Source organism: Caenorhabditis remanei, chromosome V, assembly GCF_010183535.1.
Source record: "Caenorhabditis remanei strain PX506 chromosome V, whole genome shotgun sequence".
In the NCBI taxonomy this organism is placed as follows: Eukaryota; Metazoa; Nematoda; class Chromadorea; order Rhabditida; family Rhabditidae; genus Caenorhabditis; species Caenorhabditis remanei.
Genome location: NC_071332.1, coordinates 2,866,412 through 2,881,918, shown reverse-complemented (window position 1 = coordinate 2,881,918; position 15,507 = coordinate 2,866,412). Strand labels below are relative to the sequence as shown.

General features: G+C 41.3%; 8 protein-coding genes across 8 annotated transcripts; 4 read left to right on the top strand and 4 right to left on the bottom strand.

Annotated features, from left to right (window-relative positions):
- Positions 1 to 249: 249 nt before the first annotated feature.
- On the top strand, positions 250 to 972 carry GCK72_016961 (uncharacterized protein; the record flags this gene model as incomplete). Its single annotated transcript, XM_003104400.2, has 1 exon — positions 250 to 972. One exon carries the CDS (start codon positions 250 to 252, stop codon positions 970 to 972), a length of 723 nt encoding a protein of 240 aa, XP_003104448.2.
- Positions 973 to 1,570: 598 nt separating this feature from the next.
- On the bottom strand, positions 1,571 to 4,253 carry GCK72_016960 (uncharacterized protein; the record flags this gene model as incomplete). Its single annotated transcript, XM_003104303.2, has 8 exons — positions 1,571 to 1,744; positions 1,791 to 1,937; positions 1,989 to 2,035; positions 2,477 to 2,664; positions 2,717 to 2,916; positions 3,459 to 3,689; positions 3,736 to 3,906; positions 4,068 to 4,253. The coding sequence occupies 8 exons, from the start codon at positions 4,251 to 4,253 to the stop codon at positions 1,571 to 1,573; spliced, it is 1,344 nt and encodes a 447-aa protein (XP_003104351.2).
- Positions 4,254 to 5,112: 859 nt separating this feature from the next.
- On the bottom strand, positions 5,113 to 5,832 carry GCK72_016959 (uncharacterized protein; the record flags this gene model as incomplete). The annotated part of the gene is made up of 1 exon (XM_003104393.2): positions 5,113 to 5,832. The coding sequence occupies one exon, from the start codon at positions 5,830 to 5,832 to the stop codon at positions 5,113 to 5,115; it is 720 nt and encodes a 239-aa protein (XP_003104441.2).
- Positions 5,833 to 6,689: 857 nt separating this feature from the next.
- Positions 6,690 to 7,300, top strand: GCK72_016958 (uncharacterized protein; the record flags this gene model as incomplete). Its single annotated transcript, XM_053731797.1, has 2 exons — positions 6,690 to 6,770; positions 7,157 to 7,300. 2 exons carry the CDS (start codon positions 6,690 to 6,692, stop codon positions 7,298 to 7,300), a joined length of 225 nt encoding a protein of 74 aa, XP_053580710.1.
- Positions 7,301 to 7,420: 120 nt separating this feature from the next.
- On the bottom strand, positions 7,421 to 8,841 carry GCK72_016957 (uncharacterized protein; the record flags this gene model as incomplete). Its single annotated transcript, XM_053731796.1, has 5 exons — positions 7,421 to 7,596; positions 7,647 to 7,728; positions 7,776 to 7,829; positions 8,197 to 8,328; positions 8,728 to 8,841. The coding sequence occupies 5 exons, from the start codon at positions 8,839 to 8,841 to the stop codon at positions 7,421 to 7,423; spliced, it is 558 nt and encodes a 185-aa protein (XP_053580709.1).
- Positions 8,842 to 11,039: 2,198 nt separating this feature from the next.
- On the bottom strand, positions 11,040 to 12,907 carry GCK72_016955 (uncharacterized protein; the record flags this gene model as incomplete). Its single annotated transcript, XM_003104381.2, has 4 exons — positions 11,040 to 11,738; positions 11,788 to 12,098; positions 12,146 to 12,435; positions 12,486 to 12,907. The coding sequence occupies 4 exons, from the start codon at positions 12,905 to 12,907 to the stop codon at positions 11,040 to 11,042; spliced, it is 1,722 nt and encodes a 573-aa protein (XP_003104429.2).
- On the top strand, positions 11,071 to 11,756 carry GCK72_016956 (uncharacterized protein; the record flags this gene model as incomplete). The annotated part of the gene is made up of 2 exons (XM_053731795.1): positions 11,071 to 11,225; positions 11,279 to 11,756. 2 exons carry the CDS (start codon positions 11,071 to 11,073, stop codon positions 11,754 to 11,756), a joined length of 633 nt encoding a protein of 210 aa, XP_053580708.1.
- GCK72_016954 (uncharacterized protein) lies at positions 11,779 to 14,534 on the top strand (the record flags this gene model as incomplete). Its single annotated transcript, XM_003104399.2, has 7 exons — positions 11,779 to 12,145; positions 12,468 to 12,596; positions 12,661 to 12,915; positions 13,065 to 13,123; positions 13,711 to 13,767; positions 13,825 to 14,161; positions 14,209 to 14,534. The coding sequence occupies 7 exons, from the start codon at positions 11,779 to 11,781 to the stop codon at positions 14,532 to 14,534; spliced, it is 1,530 nt and encodes a 509-aa protein (XP_003104447.2).
- Between the last annotated feature and the right edge of the window lie 973 nt (positions 14,535 to 15,507).

Genomic DNA, 15,507 nt, shown 5'->3' with positions numbered 1-15,507 from the left:
GATAAATCTGAAATATTGAGGTGTTTTCTTGTTTTTCAAGTTAACTTCCCAGAGACTCTTAGCTGAAATGATGACAAATCAGTAATCCCATATCCAGTAACCCAATTGTCATCATAAGTTTACAACTAGCTGACAATCCCTGAAATGTGAAGATGCTCCCATGATGACAAAATATGGTATATAAGGAGCTGGATTCCTCATTCCTTACCCACCCAATCTGACTCAGCTACCATCTCCCAGCTCATCAGAATGTCCCTTCTATTCACTACTATTCTCTTTTTCTTCTTCTTGATAACTACAGTATCCCCAACCGCCCATCTTCGTCTCGACATGACTGCATCAAACGAGTGTGCAATCCGTCTCATTGCCAACATCCTTCATTCCGAATCATTCTGGCTCCAAGGCGGTGCTCAAAGGACGACAAGTTTTCATCCATTGGCTCAACACGAACATTCCATCACTGTCACCTATTCGATCGATGGTGGATCCCCACAAGAACGAGTTTACGAGATGAGAAAGGCTGGAACGACGAGAAGAGAAGTGCTCACTTTTGGAGAGATTGCAGTTCTAGTCGAGGCTACTGTAGAGTGTGATGACGGATTTCATGGATCCAGATGTCACAAACCGATTGGATCGAGAGTCAAGACTACAGTAACCACAGTGACTACAGTAACCACTTCGACCACTGTAACATCTGACACTCCTTCGACTCCAGAAGTCTCCACGTCTTCAGAAGCCTCCACGACTCCAGAAGTCATCTCCCCCAACTCCATCATCATAGCCCTCTCCCTCATCACTATTCTCCTCACCCTTCTGGCTATCCTCCTCATTCTCTGCTTCTTCAATCGACGTCGTCATCGGAATATCTACATTCAGCCAACAGTCTTCACTCCCCAGACACCAACTGACATTTCTCTGGATTCTGGAATTGAATCATCACCTGGATACACTTCTAAACAATTTAATTGTTGAGATTTTCTTTTCTTTTCTTTTTTGTATGTAATTAGTCTCTATTGTATAACTTGTAATAGCCGGTAACATTGTATTTTGTAATAACCCCATTAATTGTAAATATGTTAGTAGTTTTATCAAAATAAATTTTGAAATAGTTAAACTCCTCATCTTCTTTCATCAAACTTTGAAACACTGTAACTTTGTCAAAAATCACTCTACTGTTTCGAATTAATATTGGTTTTGTAGATCAAAAATAGGGGTACATTTTTGTAGTTGGCACTTTTTTGATAACTATTCACATTCTTGAGATACGCGTCTTTAAAAGTAAACAGTGAGGAAGCGAGATAGTGGGAGACGCAGAGAAGCGAGACGCTCTCCTCTTTTTGCACACTTTCTCGCTTCCCAACTTTGAAAGCGCATATCTCAAAAGCGTGAGGCGCTATCAAAAAGTTGTCAACTACAAAAATATTTATTAAATCTAGCTCTACATTTTTGTAGTTGACAATTGTTCGTTAGTTCCTCCAGGTTTTGAGGTATGCGCCTTTAAAGACAGAACTAGCCATACAAAACCTTTATTGGGGGCTCTATCAATAAATAATACGAGTTCTGGGAGCAACTAGTGGTGTCTTTTCGCCACTTTCGACCGTGAGATGTTGGTCTTCGATTTGCTTCCAATTGTCACCGATTTCCGGTTTGTGTTCCCATCTCCCGAACTTTGCTGTTGCTGCTTCTTCTTATTGTGAGGGTTGTGTGTCATCTTGTTGACGACTGGAACCATTGCGCGGTGCTGCTGAAAAGTATACTGTAATTGTTGGATTACTGGCGTAAATCTATACCTGACGATGTTGCTTCTTGTGCTCATCCGTCTTCTCCTCCTTCGCCTTTTTCGGCTCCAAGTTGCCGAAAAAGTCGACCATCTCGGGGATGACGTATTGATTGCCACCGGGAATCACCACTTTGTAGAAGGCTGTCTTCAAGAAGTTCTGAAATTTATTTAATTGGTATTTATTGGAATAGAACTAGTAGAAACATACCAGGTGAGACATCTCATCCTCCATTTTTGACACCACTTTTGGTCTTCCTGAAAAAATATGTTCGGTCAACTTCCCTGGCCCCGATGCCGACTATTTGTTTCAAATCTATATGGGTTGTGTAGATCAAATCTAGCTCTACATTTTTGCAGTTGGAAGATTTTTGATAGCTATTCACGCTTTCGAGATATGAGACTTCAAAGTTAGAGAGCGAGAGAGCACGCGAAATGAGGAGGGCGTTTCGCTTCTCTGCGTGTCGTCCTTCTCAACACTCTCGCGGGAGACTTCGTCGCTGACTTTGAACAAAGATATCTCGAAAGCGTGAAAAGCTAGAAGAAAGTTGTCAACTACAAAAATGAAGACCTGGATTTGATCTACAAAATCGATGTAAATTTGTAACAAATGGACATCTGGGGAAGAAGTTAGAGGGTGTCAAAGTTAGGCAACTTTTTGAGAAATTTTTGTTTGATCTACACAACTATTATACTCACCATTCTCTCCCAACTTGGCAACAGCTTCATTGATCCGAGCCGCATCATACTCCATCGGACCCGACAGCTTCCCGTTGATCTCTCTCAGTTTTCTGAGCAGAATCTCAAAGATGCCGGCATAATCCGGACGGTCCGCATACTCGTAGCCACTGAGCATTGCGTAGATGGGGAGGAACGACGAATAGAATCTGAAAGGATTCAGAAGACGTCAGAAGATTCAAAAGATGTCAATTAGCTCACGGATCGGTGGACACCACTTTGTGGAGTTGCTCCTCTTTCCTCGCCTCAATCGCCTCGACATTCATCAAGTTGTGCCATGGAAGCTCACGATGCATTTCCATCATCATGAAGAACCAAGACCAGACGTCGTCGACACGACCCAACTCCTTTCGCTTGTGCATGTTCAGCGAGCAGTAACGATTGGTGCCACGGAATTGAGCCTGGAAAGTTCATCAAGTTGGAGAGGCTGTAAGTCTCCTAATATTGAGTGGATTTTGTTGAATTTATAATAGTTGTGTAGATCAAAACTAGCGCTACATTTTTGCAGTTGGAAGTTTTTTGATAGCTATTCACGCTTTTGAGATATGCGCCTTCAAAGTTAGGGTAGAGTCGCCCTCCTCTTTTTCACGCTCTCTCGCTCCCCAACTTTGAAGACTTATATCTCATTAACGTAAATAGCTATCAAAAAACTGTTAACTACAAAAATGTAGCCCGATTTTTGGTCTACACAACCATTATAAATTCAAAAAAATCGAACTTAACATTACAAAGTTACAAAGCTGCAAAGTTGGGGCTTTTTCTGAGAGAGCCTTCCCTGCAACAATCGCGAAAACCTACATATCTCAAAAACGTGAAGTGCTATCAAAAAACTGTAAACTACAAAAATGTAGCCCGATTCTTGATCTACATTTTGCACTTAATTTCAATACGATTCCTCTAAAATAGAGGCGATGACAACCTCTCAAACTTCAAACTCCCTTACACTCTCTCTCGGGCGACGCAGATACCACTTGTTGTTGAAGTGTCTTGCATATCTTCTCGCCATTCCATAATCAAACAGATAGATGTGCAACGCGTTTGGATTATAGTCGACGGCAAAGTTACACGGCTTCAGATCCCTATGCACGTATTCGAACTCATGCATAGTCTTAATCGCCAGCAGAGTTCGAATCGACACTCGAATTACCGTCTCGTCGGAGAACTTGTTGTTCATCTGAAACATTTGAATTCTGGAAGTCTGCAAATGCGCTAAAACCAACCAGCTCAGCAATCTTCTGCAAATCGGGCCCACACAGAGTCATCACAATGAAACGGTAGTTGTTGTAGATGCCGTTGTCGAAGATGTGAATCGCCGTCTTCTCCGATTGCATCGCTTCCATGATTTCTCGCTCGATTTTCAGAAGATTGTCGCCGGCAGTCATGCGTTCGATCTGAAAATGTCAAAATTAGAAATGCAAAAATGCAAAAAAGGTTTGGCCGAAGAGAAAAACCGAACCCCCGACCCCACACGTGGCAGACAGACGCGCAACCGCCTGCGCTATCCACGACACAAAGTAAAAAAGGTAGTGAGGGTAGTGATAAAAGCGCTTACCTTGAGTGCCGCCTCCTGCTTGGTGCTCTTGTTGTAGACGTGATAGACGGTACCGAATGCACCTTTTCCCAACATTCGCTGAGCAACCCACACATTCTTCTGCTCATCCTTATCCATCACCTCCTCATTCAGCTCCAGACGAATGCTCTCCACCTGGCGATCCGGCTTATCGTCGTCGTCGTCCATCCTTCAATTCTCCACTTTGCTTCTTTTTTGATTTTGTTTTTTGGAGGGGAAGGTACCGAGGGGAACCGGTTAGAAAACTGAACTGATTCGCTTCTTGCTTGCTTCGTGGGACGTTGACATTTTGTTGGCATACTCTACTTTTTTACGGGCGGGTTTGTAGGGGAGGTCACGTCGAAAAAATATTTTTTGTTGAAAACATTGAATTAAATTTAAGTTTGTTCAGTTTAATTGAACACGTGGCTTGAGTTCCAAAAGACATGAAAAAAGCTCCAAAATTAGCTATGGAGCGCGGTTGCTCTGTGCGCCGAGAGAAAGAGAGAGAGTGCGCAGAGAAGCAGGCGCTCGCACTTCTCTGCGTCTCCTCCCTTTAACGCCAACTTTGAAGCCTCGTATCTCAAAACCCGGCAGTGCTATCAAAAAATTGTCAACTACAAAAATGGAGCTCTAGACATGTACTATATTTTTACAGTTGACTACTTTTTGATAGCAGTTGTAGTTTCTGAGATACGCGCTTCAGAAAAAAGAGGTTTAGGAACATCGAGAATGAAATGGGGAAAAGTTAACTTGCGGAAACTGCTATATCTCGAAAGCTAAAGGGGCTATCAAAAACTTGTTAACTACAAAAATGTAACCATATTTTTGATCTACACAGCCATTATAAATTTATTGATGTCAGATGACTTGTAGTCAAGTTACAGTGCTTTGAAGTATGACCAAAGAAGATAAGGGGTTTAACTTTTTCGATATTTATTTTGATAAATCTACTAACATAATTACAATTGAAATGGTTATTACAAAATACAATATAACCGGTCGTTATAAGTTATACAATAGAGACTAATTACATACAAAAAAGAGATTAACAAACAAATTGTTTAGAAGTGAATCCAGGTGATGATCCGATTCCAGAATCCAGAGAAATATTAGTTGGTGTTTTGGGAGTGAAGACAGTTGGCTGAATGTAGATATTCCGATGACGACGTCGATTGAAGAAGCAGAGAATGAGGAGGATAGCCAGAAGGGTGAGGAGAATAGTGATGAGGGAGAGGACGATGATAATGGAGTTGGGGGAGATGTCATCTGAATACGTTGAGACTTCTGAAGACGTGGTGGAGACTTCTGGAGTCGATGGAACGTCAGTTGATACAGTGGTCGAAGTGGTTACTGTAGTTACTGTAGTCTTGACTCTCGATCCAATCGGTTTGTGACATCTGGATCCATGGAATCCATCATCACACTCTACAGTAGCCTCGACTAGAACTGCAATCTCTCCAAAAGTGAGCACTTCTCTTCTCGTCGTTCCAGCCTTTCTCATCTCGTACACTCGTTCCTGTGGGGATCCACCATCGATCGAATAGGTGACAGTGATGGAATGTTCGTGTTGAGCCAATGGATGGAAACTTGTCGTCCTTTGAGCACCGCCTTGAAGCCAGAATGATTCGGAATGAAGGATGTTGGCAATGAGACGGATTGCACACTCGTTTGAGGCGGTCATGTCGAGACGCAGATGGGCGGTTGGGGATACTGTAGTTATCAAGAAGAAGAAGAAGAAGAGAATAGTAGAGAATTGAAGGGACATTCTGCTGCTGCTGGGAGATGGTAGCTGAGTCAGATTGGGTGGGTAAGGAATGAGGAATCCAGCTCCTTATATACTCTCTTTTGTCATCATGGGAGCATCTTCACATTTCAAGGATTGTCAGCTAGTTGTAAACTTATGATGACAATTAGGCATCTGGATATGGGATTACTGATTTGTCATCATTTCAGCTAAGGTTCTCTGGGAAGTTAACTTGAAAAACATGAAAACATCTCAATATTCCTGATTTATCACCAAAAAATTGACAAAATTTGATGCTCTGTAAGTTAGCCCCATAACGGTCCACTGCGTCAAATTCATATTGGATGTGTAGACCTAACCTAGATCTTCATTTTTCTAGTTGACAACTTTTTTCTAGCTATCCACGTTTTCAAGATATAGACAGTTAAAGTTAGACAAGTAAACGCGCGCTTTTAATCGAGAGGAGGGCGCAGAGAAGCTAGACGCCCTCCTCTTTTCGCACGCTCTCTAGCTCCCTAACATTGAAGGCGCATATCTCAAAAGCGTGAATAGCTATCAAAAAACTTCCAATTGCAAAAATGTAGAGCTAGACTTGCTCAATACATGCATGTATTTTTCAATTTGAACTATATTATCCAAAACATCATGACGGGCTCTACAAGTTGTTTCTCATGAGATCACCGGAACTGCCACTTTTCTCATTTATAGCATCACCTTACTACTCATTTTCTGACCGTGCCCTCGTCACTGTTCTCTTATTATTTGCAACCTAATAAAAGTGATAAGAAGAGCATTTGATGATGATTGATATGATGTAAAGAATGTGTTGTTGGTCAGTATATAAGGTGAATGAAATTATTGATAGTACGAGAAGAGCAATGGCCACCAATATGCCAAATTTTGTCCTTTTTGTCACTCTGCTTATTTTGTTTCTAGTGATACCATTGGAATCTGCACCGGTGAGTTGATGTTGAACTTTGAGAGTGAATACTTAATAAAATTGTTTCAAATTCATATTCGTTGTGTAGATAAAAAATAGAGCTACATTTTTGATGTTAAAAATTTTTTGATATCTACTCACGTTTTTGAGATATGAGTCTTTAAAGCTGGGGAGCGAGAGAGCGTGCAAAAAGAGAAGCGCGTCTCGCTTCTCTGCGTCTCCCCCTTCCCTCTATCTCTTACGGATTCCGCCGCCCATCTTTGACCGCCTATATCTCAAAAACGTGAATAGCTATCAAAAAACTTCCAACTACAAAAATGTAGCCCTATTTTTGATCTACACAGCCAATTTAAATTCAAGACAATAACTCAAATTTTAGAAAAGTTACAGCACTTTGTTTTTCAGGTGATGAAAAGTGGCTATACCAAAAACCATCATATGTTTCGACAAAGACAATCTAATTTGAGCCCAAAAGCCGAAACAGAAGAGGGATTCTGGTCCAACGTCTATTTCGTGTTAACCGCCACCGACTCGTTTTTTGGAGGATGACGAATAGCTACAGTATCCCCAAGTCTTTCTTTGTATATATACAATATTTCATTCATTTCAATGTTACCCGCGTTTTATCACAAAATCAAATTATCGATTAATTATATAATTATATATAAATCAGATCAAATCCACTGATATCTCATCGTCCACATTTGTCACCAGAGTTGTCGTACTACCAAGACATTGTTGCATTTTGATTCCTTCGCCTTCGCTAAGCTTTTCTCGATTCGAATAGCTCAAACTATGCACTTGCACCGAGCTAAGCATGGAGAACGTGCTATGGATAATTGATACTGAAATTTTCAAAAATCTCAAAAAAATTTTCGGGACAGAATTGTTTTACCTATAATCAACGGAATTGAGACAGTTGGATCAGAGTGTGGGAGGAAGAGCTCGGCGACCAGGATCACTGAACATGATAGTCTCTGAAAATATAAAAAATATATAATAGGATTCGAATCATACGACTTACCAATACCACTAGAGAGAGTACTAGTCGTAGATAGCAGGTGGTGTTTTCTCGGGTCTGGAAAGCTATTAGATGAAAACTCATTACAGTAAAGTATTACAAAAAAATTATTTTTCAGATTTTCCGTGATTTTAGGGGTATGGGGAGTCGAACCCTGGATGGTTTCGTGAGGATCGTAGACACGAGGGGCGGAGGTAAGGTCGGCGGTGTTCCTCCAGGTTTATCACATTCTAATGATTTCGGCGGCGCTCCGCACTGATGGCGCACCCGGTAACAACGCCGACTAGTAAACTTGCAACCAAGGTTCGATTCCCATGTGCTCCTGTTCTTTTTTGCTTGTTTTTACTAACATCCTGGGCACTTTATTTTTATATTCAACCCTCTAAATCACCATAAGCCAATTTTTCAGAAATTCAAAACTCACAAAATCCAGATAAAGAAGAGACGCAAATGCCAAGGTAGCATCAAATAGTAGTAATAGAGCGGGTAGCCATGAGAAAAATGGAATATGACTGGAAAGTAGTGCTCGAGAGCCAAGAATGAATGTTATAAGAGTCTGAAATTGGTCAACTTTGAAAGGTTATTTTGATGTCAGAAAATAGAAAATTCTAAGTTTTAAAAAGTGAGTTGGATAGAAAAAGTCTTGCTCTACATTTTTGTAGTTGAAAGTTTTTTGATAGGAGTTCTAGTTTTCGAGATATAAGTGGTTTTCTAAGACCCACTTCGCAAGGAGGGGAGAGACGCAGAGAAGACATCCGCTCTCCTTCTCTGCGTCTCTTCTCTCTTTCCTCCATCTTTAACGGCTTGTATCTTAAATGTGTGAATAGCTATCGAAAAACTTCCAACTGCAAAAATGTAGCCCTAGTTTTGATCTACACAATGATATTAAATTCAAAACGATTGCTTCAAAAATAAAAGTGCTACAAAGAGTTAAAATTTGACAAGTAAAACTCACAAACGCAACCTGAGAATAAAAAATCTTTGCATGAGCATTGGCTCTAGAGCTACCACTCGAAGTATCTGCTCTCAATTTGGTAGTGTCATCCTTCGATCCTCCGAATATCCGCATTTTTTTTTGAAGTTAGGCCATGGGGATGACTGAATGCAACAAAAATATTGACTTTTTTCAAAGAAAAACTTAAAAACTCAAGAAATGACATATGAATAAAGGAAAAGAATACATATGTTGTGTAATTCGAACCTTCTCGTTTTTGAAAAGGGGGGTCATGTAGTTTTCCGAAAAAAAGGGAAAAAATGGATATGTTTGTTGTCTCCATTTCGAACATTTAACCATATTCCCCGGGGTCCGATGAACATGTTTGTTGTGTGTGAATGTCACATTGGGAGATGGAAACAACCTAGATTTACTTTTTTTGTTTTTTAGTTAGAAAGTGGAATGGGATCCAAGTTTGAGACTCTATAACTTCGTCCAAAAATGTCCCGCTGTTCGAAATTCACATTAGTTGTGTAGATCAAGTCTAGATCTTCATTTTTGTAGTTGACAACTTCTTCATAGCTATTCACTCTTTCGAGATATGCGCCTTCAAAGTTAGACAATTAAGCGCGCTCTGGAGCGAGATGGGCGAGAGGGAGAGAGACGCAGAGAAATGAAGGCGGCTGCATCTCTATATTAGGGAAGGCCCACGGAAAGCGTTATATCTCAAAAGTGGGCGGAGCTACCAAAAAGTTGTCAACTACAAAAATGTAGCTCTAGACATGTACTATATTTCAGTAGTTGACAACTTTTTGATAGCAATTGTAGTTTTTGAGATACGCGCTTCAGAAGAAAGAGGTTTTGGAACATCGAGAACGAAAGGGGGGAGATTTGCGGAATCTGTTATATCTCGAAAACTGAAAAAGCTATCAAAAAATTGTCAACTACAAAAATGTAGCCCTATTTTTGATCTACACAACCAACTTAAATTCATAAAGTTGGACTTCATGGGACCATAGTCACAGGCTCTCAAACTCAGACTACAATTTTCTTTTCAGCTAAAAATAGCAATCCCAACAAAAACTGTTATATCTCAAAAACTGAAACAGCTATCAAAAAATTGTCAACTACAAAAATGAAGCTCTTGCCTTGCTCTACAAAACCAACTTAAATTCAGGGTAATTGGACAAAAAATAAAGTTGTGACGGGCTCTGAAAGTCAAGGGATTGCAGAGGAAACAGGAAAATGTCTTGGAAACTGAAAAAAGTGTATCTTCTCTCATTTCTCCTCTATTTTTTATTTTTTACTTCTTTTTTTCGTATGACGAGAAGCGAAAAACAAGAAGGATTAGAGAATCAAGTGAAAGGAGTGAAAATGCGTTCTCCTGTCTCTCGTTAATCGAAATTAATATAAAAACGGCGCGCATTCAATAGGATACAAATAGGACACAACCTTTTCTCTTTTCGAATTCAAAGAATTCGAATCGACACAAAAGAATCCTACTAGACAAAGTGCGAAATGAAAATTCGGGGGGATCGCTGGGAGAAGGGGAAATAGTGTGTCAAGTCGAGAGACGACGGCGCATGTATTTATGTTGTTATTGTTGGCGTTGGGTTGGGTTTTTGGGGGGAGAAAAGAAGAAAAGAAAAGAGGATTTCGGATGAAAAGACCATCTGCGGCTTATAAACTTATTAGCTTTGGCTTCAGAGCTTTTCTGAAAATTCTGAAGGAAATTGGTTCATAAATATACCTCTTTAACAAACAGCCACACTCGTTCTCGCGCACTCACTCACTTGGCTTCTTTTCAAATAAACAGTTCGCACCGCGCATTTCTCGGCGTCTCTTCGTCTTGAACACTCTCTCGTCTAGAGTTTGACTATCAAATTACCAGTGGGTTCCTGTATATAATCGAGTTGGTGAAGGGGGAGAGACAACACAAGTGGACAGTGAGAGATGGGGGAAAGTTGGGGAAGAGAAGGGTAAAATAAGTTAGATGGTAATCATGAAATGTGACAAGATTTCGATGCGAGATACTGTTGTTGTCGTTGAGGTGAATTCCTGAAGTTGATGAAGAAATCTGCAAGAAATTGTGAGAAAATTATAAGGAAAAACAAACAATTGAAGCGAGGCATTCCACAGTTTTATGTCACAGAATTAGTCAAAAATAAATACGAAGATGACCGATCATTACAAACATATTTCGATATGAAACCGATTGTTAATTCAAATTGGACAGGAAATGGGGGGGGGGGGGGATTTTTGAGACCGAGTAAGGCTGAGTAAGGGAAAAATTACAGTTTGAAATGGAAAGACGGAAGGAGAAAGGGATTTAACTATTCGTTGGCGGTCGCTTCAGATGTCTCCATGGCCTTCTCGTCGACGACAGCTTCCTCAACACCTTCTCCCGATTTTCTCTTCTTGATATCCTCCTCAGCTGGCTCTTCTGACGCCGGGCGCTTCGTTGGACGACGAACAATGCTGGAGATGTCTTTTGCCTCCTCGCCTTCCAACTTTGCGGCGTTGGCAGCGATTGTTTCGAATTCCTGCTTGATACTCTCCTTGATCTTCTCAGTCTGCTCGGCAGAAGCACGCGAGTCGACAATGAGCGCATCGAGTTCAGGAATCAATTCCTCGAGCTCCTTGATCTCGGACTCGAGATCCTTCTTCGTCTCCTCACTTGCCGTCTCCAACTCCTTCTTCAGCTCCTCAGCCTTAGCAATAAGAATATTCTTGGCATCGCTGAAATGAGTCGCCGCCTTTTCGAAGAGACCATCCATATTGAAAGCTTTGGCAAGAAGATGAGTAGTGTTGGCGAGAAGACGAGAGGTGGCTGGGAGGTGAATAGCCTGGATGGCGATCGCCTCGCTCAAGTCCTTCTGGGCCTGCTCGTACTTGCTGTCAGCGATTCCGTGTTCACCGAGAGACGTGAGCACATCAGCATGGTTCAATTTCCAGGTCTTGACAGCTTCAGCGTTGACGTTTTCCTCAGACTCGAGAGCGCTGAGCTTGTGCACGCAGGTGCAACGAGAAGTCTGAAATTTGGCTCGTAAAAACAAATATTGATTAATTTCAATGGCTTACCTCAAGAAGTTCCCAAGAGAGCTTGATTGGATCATCGTTGTCCTCAGAATCGGATTCCTCTTGATCCTCAGCAGCGGCAGTCTCATCGGAGACTGGCTCCTCGGCGGTTTCGCCTTCAACAGCCTCCATCTCGATATCCTCTGCCTTTTGCTCTTCCTCGACAACCTTGTCATCTCCTTCCATCTTCTCGACAGCTTCCTCCGTCTTTTCCGTCGGCTCTCCAGTCTTCTCCTCCTCAATCACTTCAGTGTCTTCGGAGACCACACCGAGAGCAACCTCCACATTGTGCTTGATTTCAGCACGCTCTTCTTCTGGAAAAAACCATTAAGAATCACTCAATCTAATTTTCTGTACTTACGTGGAACGTTCTCTGGGTTTTCGACGAGATCGTCTTGAACTTCCTCGTCTCCTTCGGTTGCCTTTGGAATGTCGGTGAGAGCGTTGGTGAGTACCTCATCCTCAACCTTTCCAAGCTCGAGAAGTGCCTTTCCGTAGAGGAAGTTGGCCTCGAAGGTGTCTTCGTGACCCTCACCGAAAAGCTCCGCTCCCATAGAAGCGGCGCGGCTGAGAGCCTCGGTAGCCTTGTCGAAAGCATTGGTCGCCATAAAGCGACGCCCGGCGATGAGTTGCTCATCGAAATTTTCCTTTCTATAAAGGAAATTCATTGATTTATAAAACAGAAACGAGTCTAAACTCACGTGGCTTCGGGAGCGGTCTCCTCGGCAGTCTCCCCCTCCATTGCCGTCTCGTTGGCTTCCTTCTCGACAACTTCAGAAGTGACGACGGTCGTCTCAACGACAACAGTCTCGGTGAGTGTAGTTTCAGTTCTAGTCTCAGTTGTAGACTCGACAACAGCCTCGGTAACAGTTTCAGTGATAGTTTCGACGACAGTCTCCACAACAGAGGCAACGGATTCCTCAACTGGAGCAGCCTCCTTCTCCTCGACTGTCTTCTCCGACTCCTTGACTTCCTCTGAAGTTGTCGAGTCAACGACGTTCTCAGCGAGAGTCTCCTTCTCAACAACGGTGGTCTTGGTCTCCCCAACGACTTCGGTGACGACTTTCGTGATATTCTCCTCCTTCTCCTGGGCAATGGTGTTAGTAGTGTCGGCGAGAGTCATCGTCGGGGGTTAGTTGCTGGAAAATTGAAATTATTTGAGTTGATAGAAGAAAACAAAAGGAAAATTAGGCGAGGAGCAAATTATGAAAGGTTTTTCAGAGATAAGTAACGAAATTTATGAGAAAAGTGATGAATTTTATCAATCTGAGAGTTTATAGAAGAGAACGAAGGAAATTTAGGAGAGAAGCAAGGGAAATCGACGAAATTTATGACGAAAGTGACGAATTTTATCATTTTTCCGATCGAAAACATCTCAAAATAATTTTAGAAACACTGAATTTCCAGAAAATTCGGTTTTAAAAGACCGAAAAAAGAAAAATCTGAAATTTGGCGCCCGTTCGGATTTGAAAATTAGCGCCACGTCATCAATCGTGCCGAGATATCTCAGCCAAATAAATGCATGCGCCTTTAAAAAAACTTGGGCGGACCCAAAAGCTCAATCGATTTTTTCGAATTTTTGCAGTGAATTTTTAGATTTTTCAGTGAAAAAACTATAAAATTCAACATTTCCAATGTATAATTGTTAAAAAATTAGCAAAAAAGTAGAGAAAACGCTTTGAATTCAAATTTCTGAACGTTTGGCGCGCGCGCTAAATTTCAAATGACATTGACGGCCGCGGCGCCCTCTCTCTCATTTCACAGCTGTCACCTCCTCCTTTTCACGATTTATTAGGCAGCTGGCGGTCAACTTTTACAGGAAAAATCAACTTTTATAAGTATAAATCCACGGAAATCAGTAATTTATATAATTTTTCGTTCTCTCACTCATATTTTTCATTAATCTTCTCTAATTTCTTTTTCCAGATGTCCGGATTCGATCGCCACATCACAATCTTCTCGCCAGAGGGGCGTGTCTATCAGGTGAGTACATAATTTCTACACAAAGTAGTTTTCGCAGTTTAAAATCTCAATTTTCAGGTTGAATACGCATTCAAAGCAATCAACACTACAAATCTGACAGCGGTCGCCGTGAAAGGAAAGGATGTGGCTGTGATCGCCGTGCAAAAGCGTGTCCCAGACAGTCTCGTCATCAGCGACTCGGTCAGTTCGATCTATCAAATCTCGAAAACCATCGCGTGTTGCGTCATCGGCATCGTGCCTGACGCCAAGTTCCAAGTGAAACGTGCACGATACGAAGCTGCTCATTTCAAGTATGCGAATGGCTACGATATGCCTGTCGATCTGCTGGCCAAGAAGGTAGCTGATCTCAATCAGTATTACACACAGAACGCCGAGATGCGATGTTTGGGAATTGGTGAGTGAATTATTAAAAGTGTCAGCCAGTAACCTTTACAATTTTAGGTATCATCTTCATCTCATTTGACGACGAAAAGGGACCAGAAGTGTATCGCATCGACCCAGCTGGATATTACCGTGGAATGCGTGCAGTCTCTATCGGAGTCAAACAAGGACCAGCCACCACGTGTCTCGAGAAGAAAATCAAGAAAAAGGAGTTATGGGACTCCACACATCCCGCCGAAATCGCTATCGAATCTCTTCAAACCGCACTGGGAATCGATGTTCGTGCCAAGGATCTCGAAGTCGTCGTTGTCAGCAAGGACTCGATTCACAATTTGACTGGCGAAGAAATCGAACATTACCTCAATCTCATTGCCAGTCGTGATTAAATTTTACATTTTTTGTGTATTTATTTTCGAATTTTCAGCGTTTTGTCATCCCCTCCCCCCAAATCTTTGAAATAGGTTGTAATTTTGTAAATGTATGTACTTAAACTAGTCTTCAAGTTGATCTCACACGAAATCATAATTTATTGACATTTATTTTGTGTTTTGAGAAAAGTTTATGTTATGCTACGGTTAAAAAAACAATTATTTGATTTTTACTCGAAGGTTCGGAGAAAAATTCATGCCGAACATTGTTTTTGTTTCGAAACTATGTTTCTTCATCGCATATTTGAGTTATTTGACAACAATTTGTCGGAATCATGGTATATATCAACGATTGCTTGATAGACAGCCTGAAATCGCTTTGGTTTTCATTCGGATTGACGCCTGGTGTAGAAAGAGTAGTTATGAACGCCTAAATCGCATTAATTTCCGTGTAGTTTTAATAGAATTATATTTTGGATTTGTTTTCGATGTGGTTTTACTCTTAAAATCACATTTTTCCGCTGAAATCGTCGAAAAAATTATTTTTCGAGAAGCTGCATAATCGCCGTAAATCGACATTAAAGGTGCATATGTCGATTTACGCATGTCTCTTACCGCGAATACCGTACTCCTCTCGATTTACGGCAGCTTTCTCTCATTTCGAAAGTCATCTTTTCTCGTCGTTTCTTCTCGTTTTCCGTGATTTTTGCGTCGAATTTTCTTTAATTTCGCAACTTTTTTGTTGTATTTCGAAAGCGCGCGTCTAGAATCACCGGCATTTCGAGATTTTGAGCTGAAATCTGTGTTTTACCACTAAAAAACTGCAAATTGACACTTCGTAAGCGAATTTTAGAGATATTCTGTTTTAGAAAATGATTTCTTGTTCATTTTCCTATTTTTAAACGGCTTTTCGTCGTGAAAACCTGCAAATATTCTATTTCCTCCGTTATTTTCGTCGATTCTTCGCTCTTTGCTCTTCCGGAACCAAGTT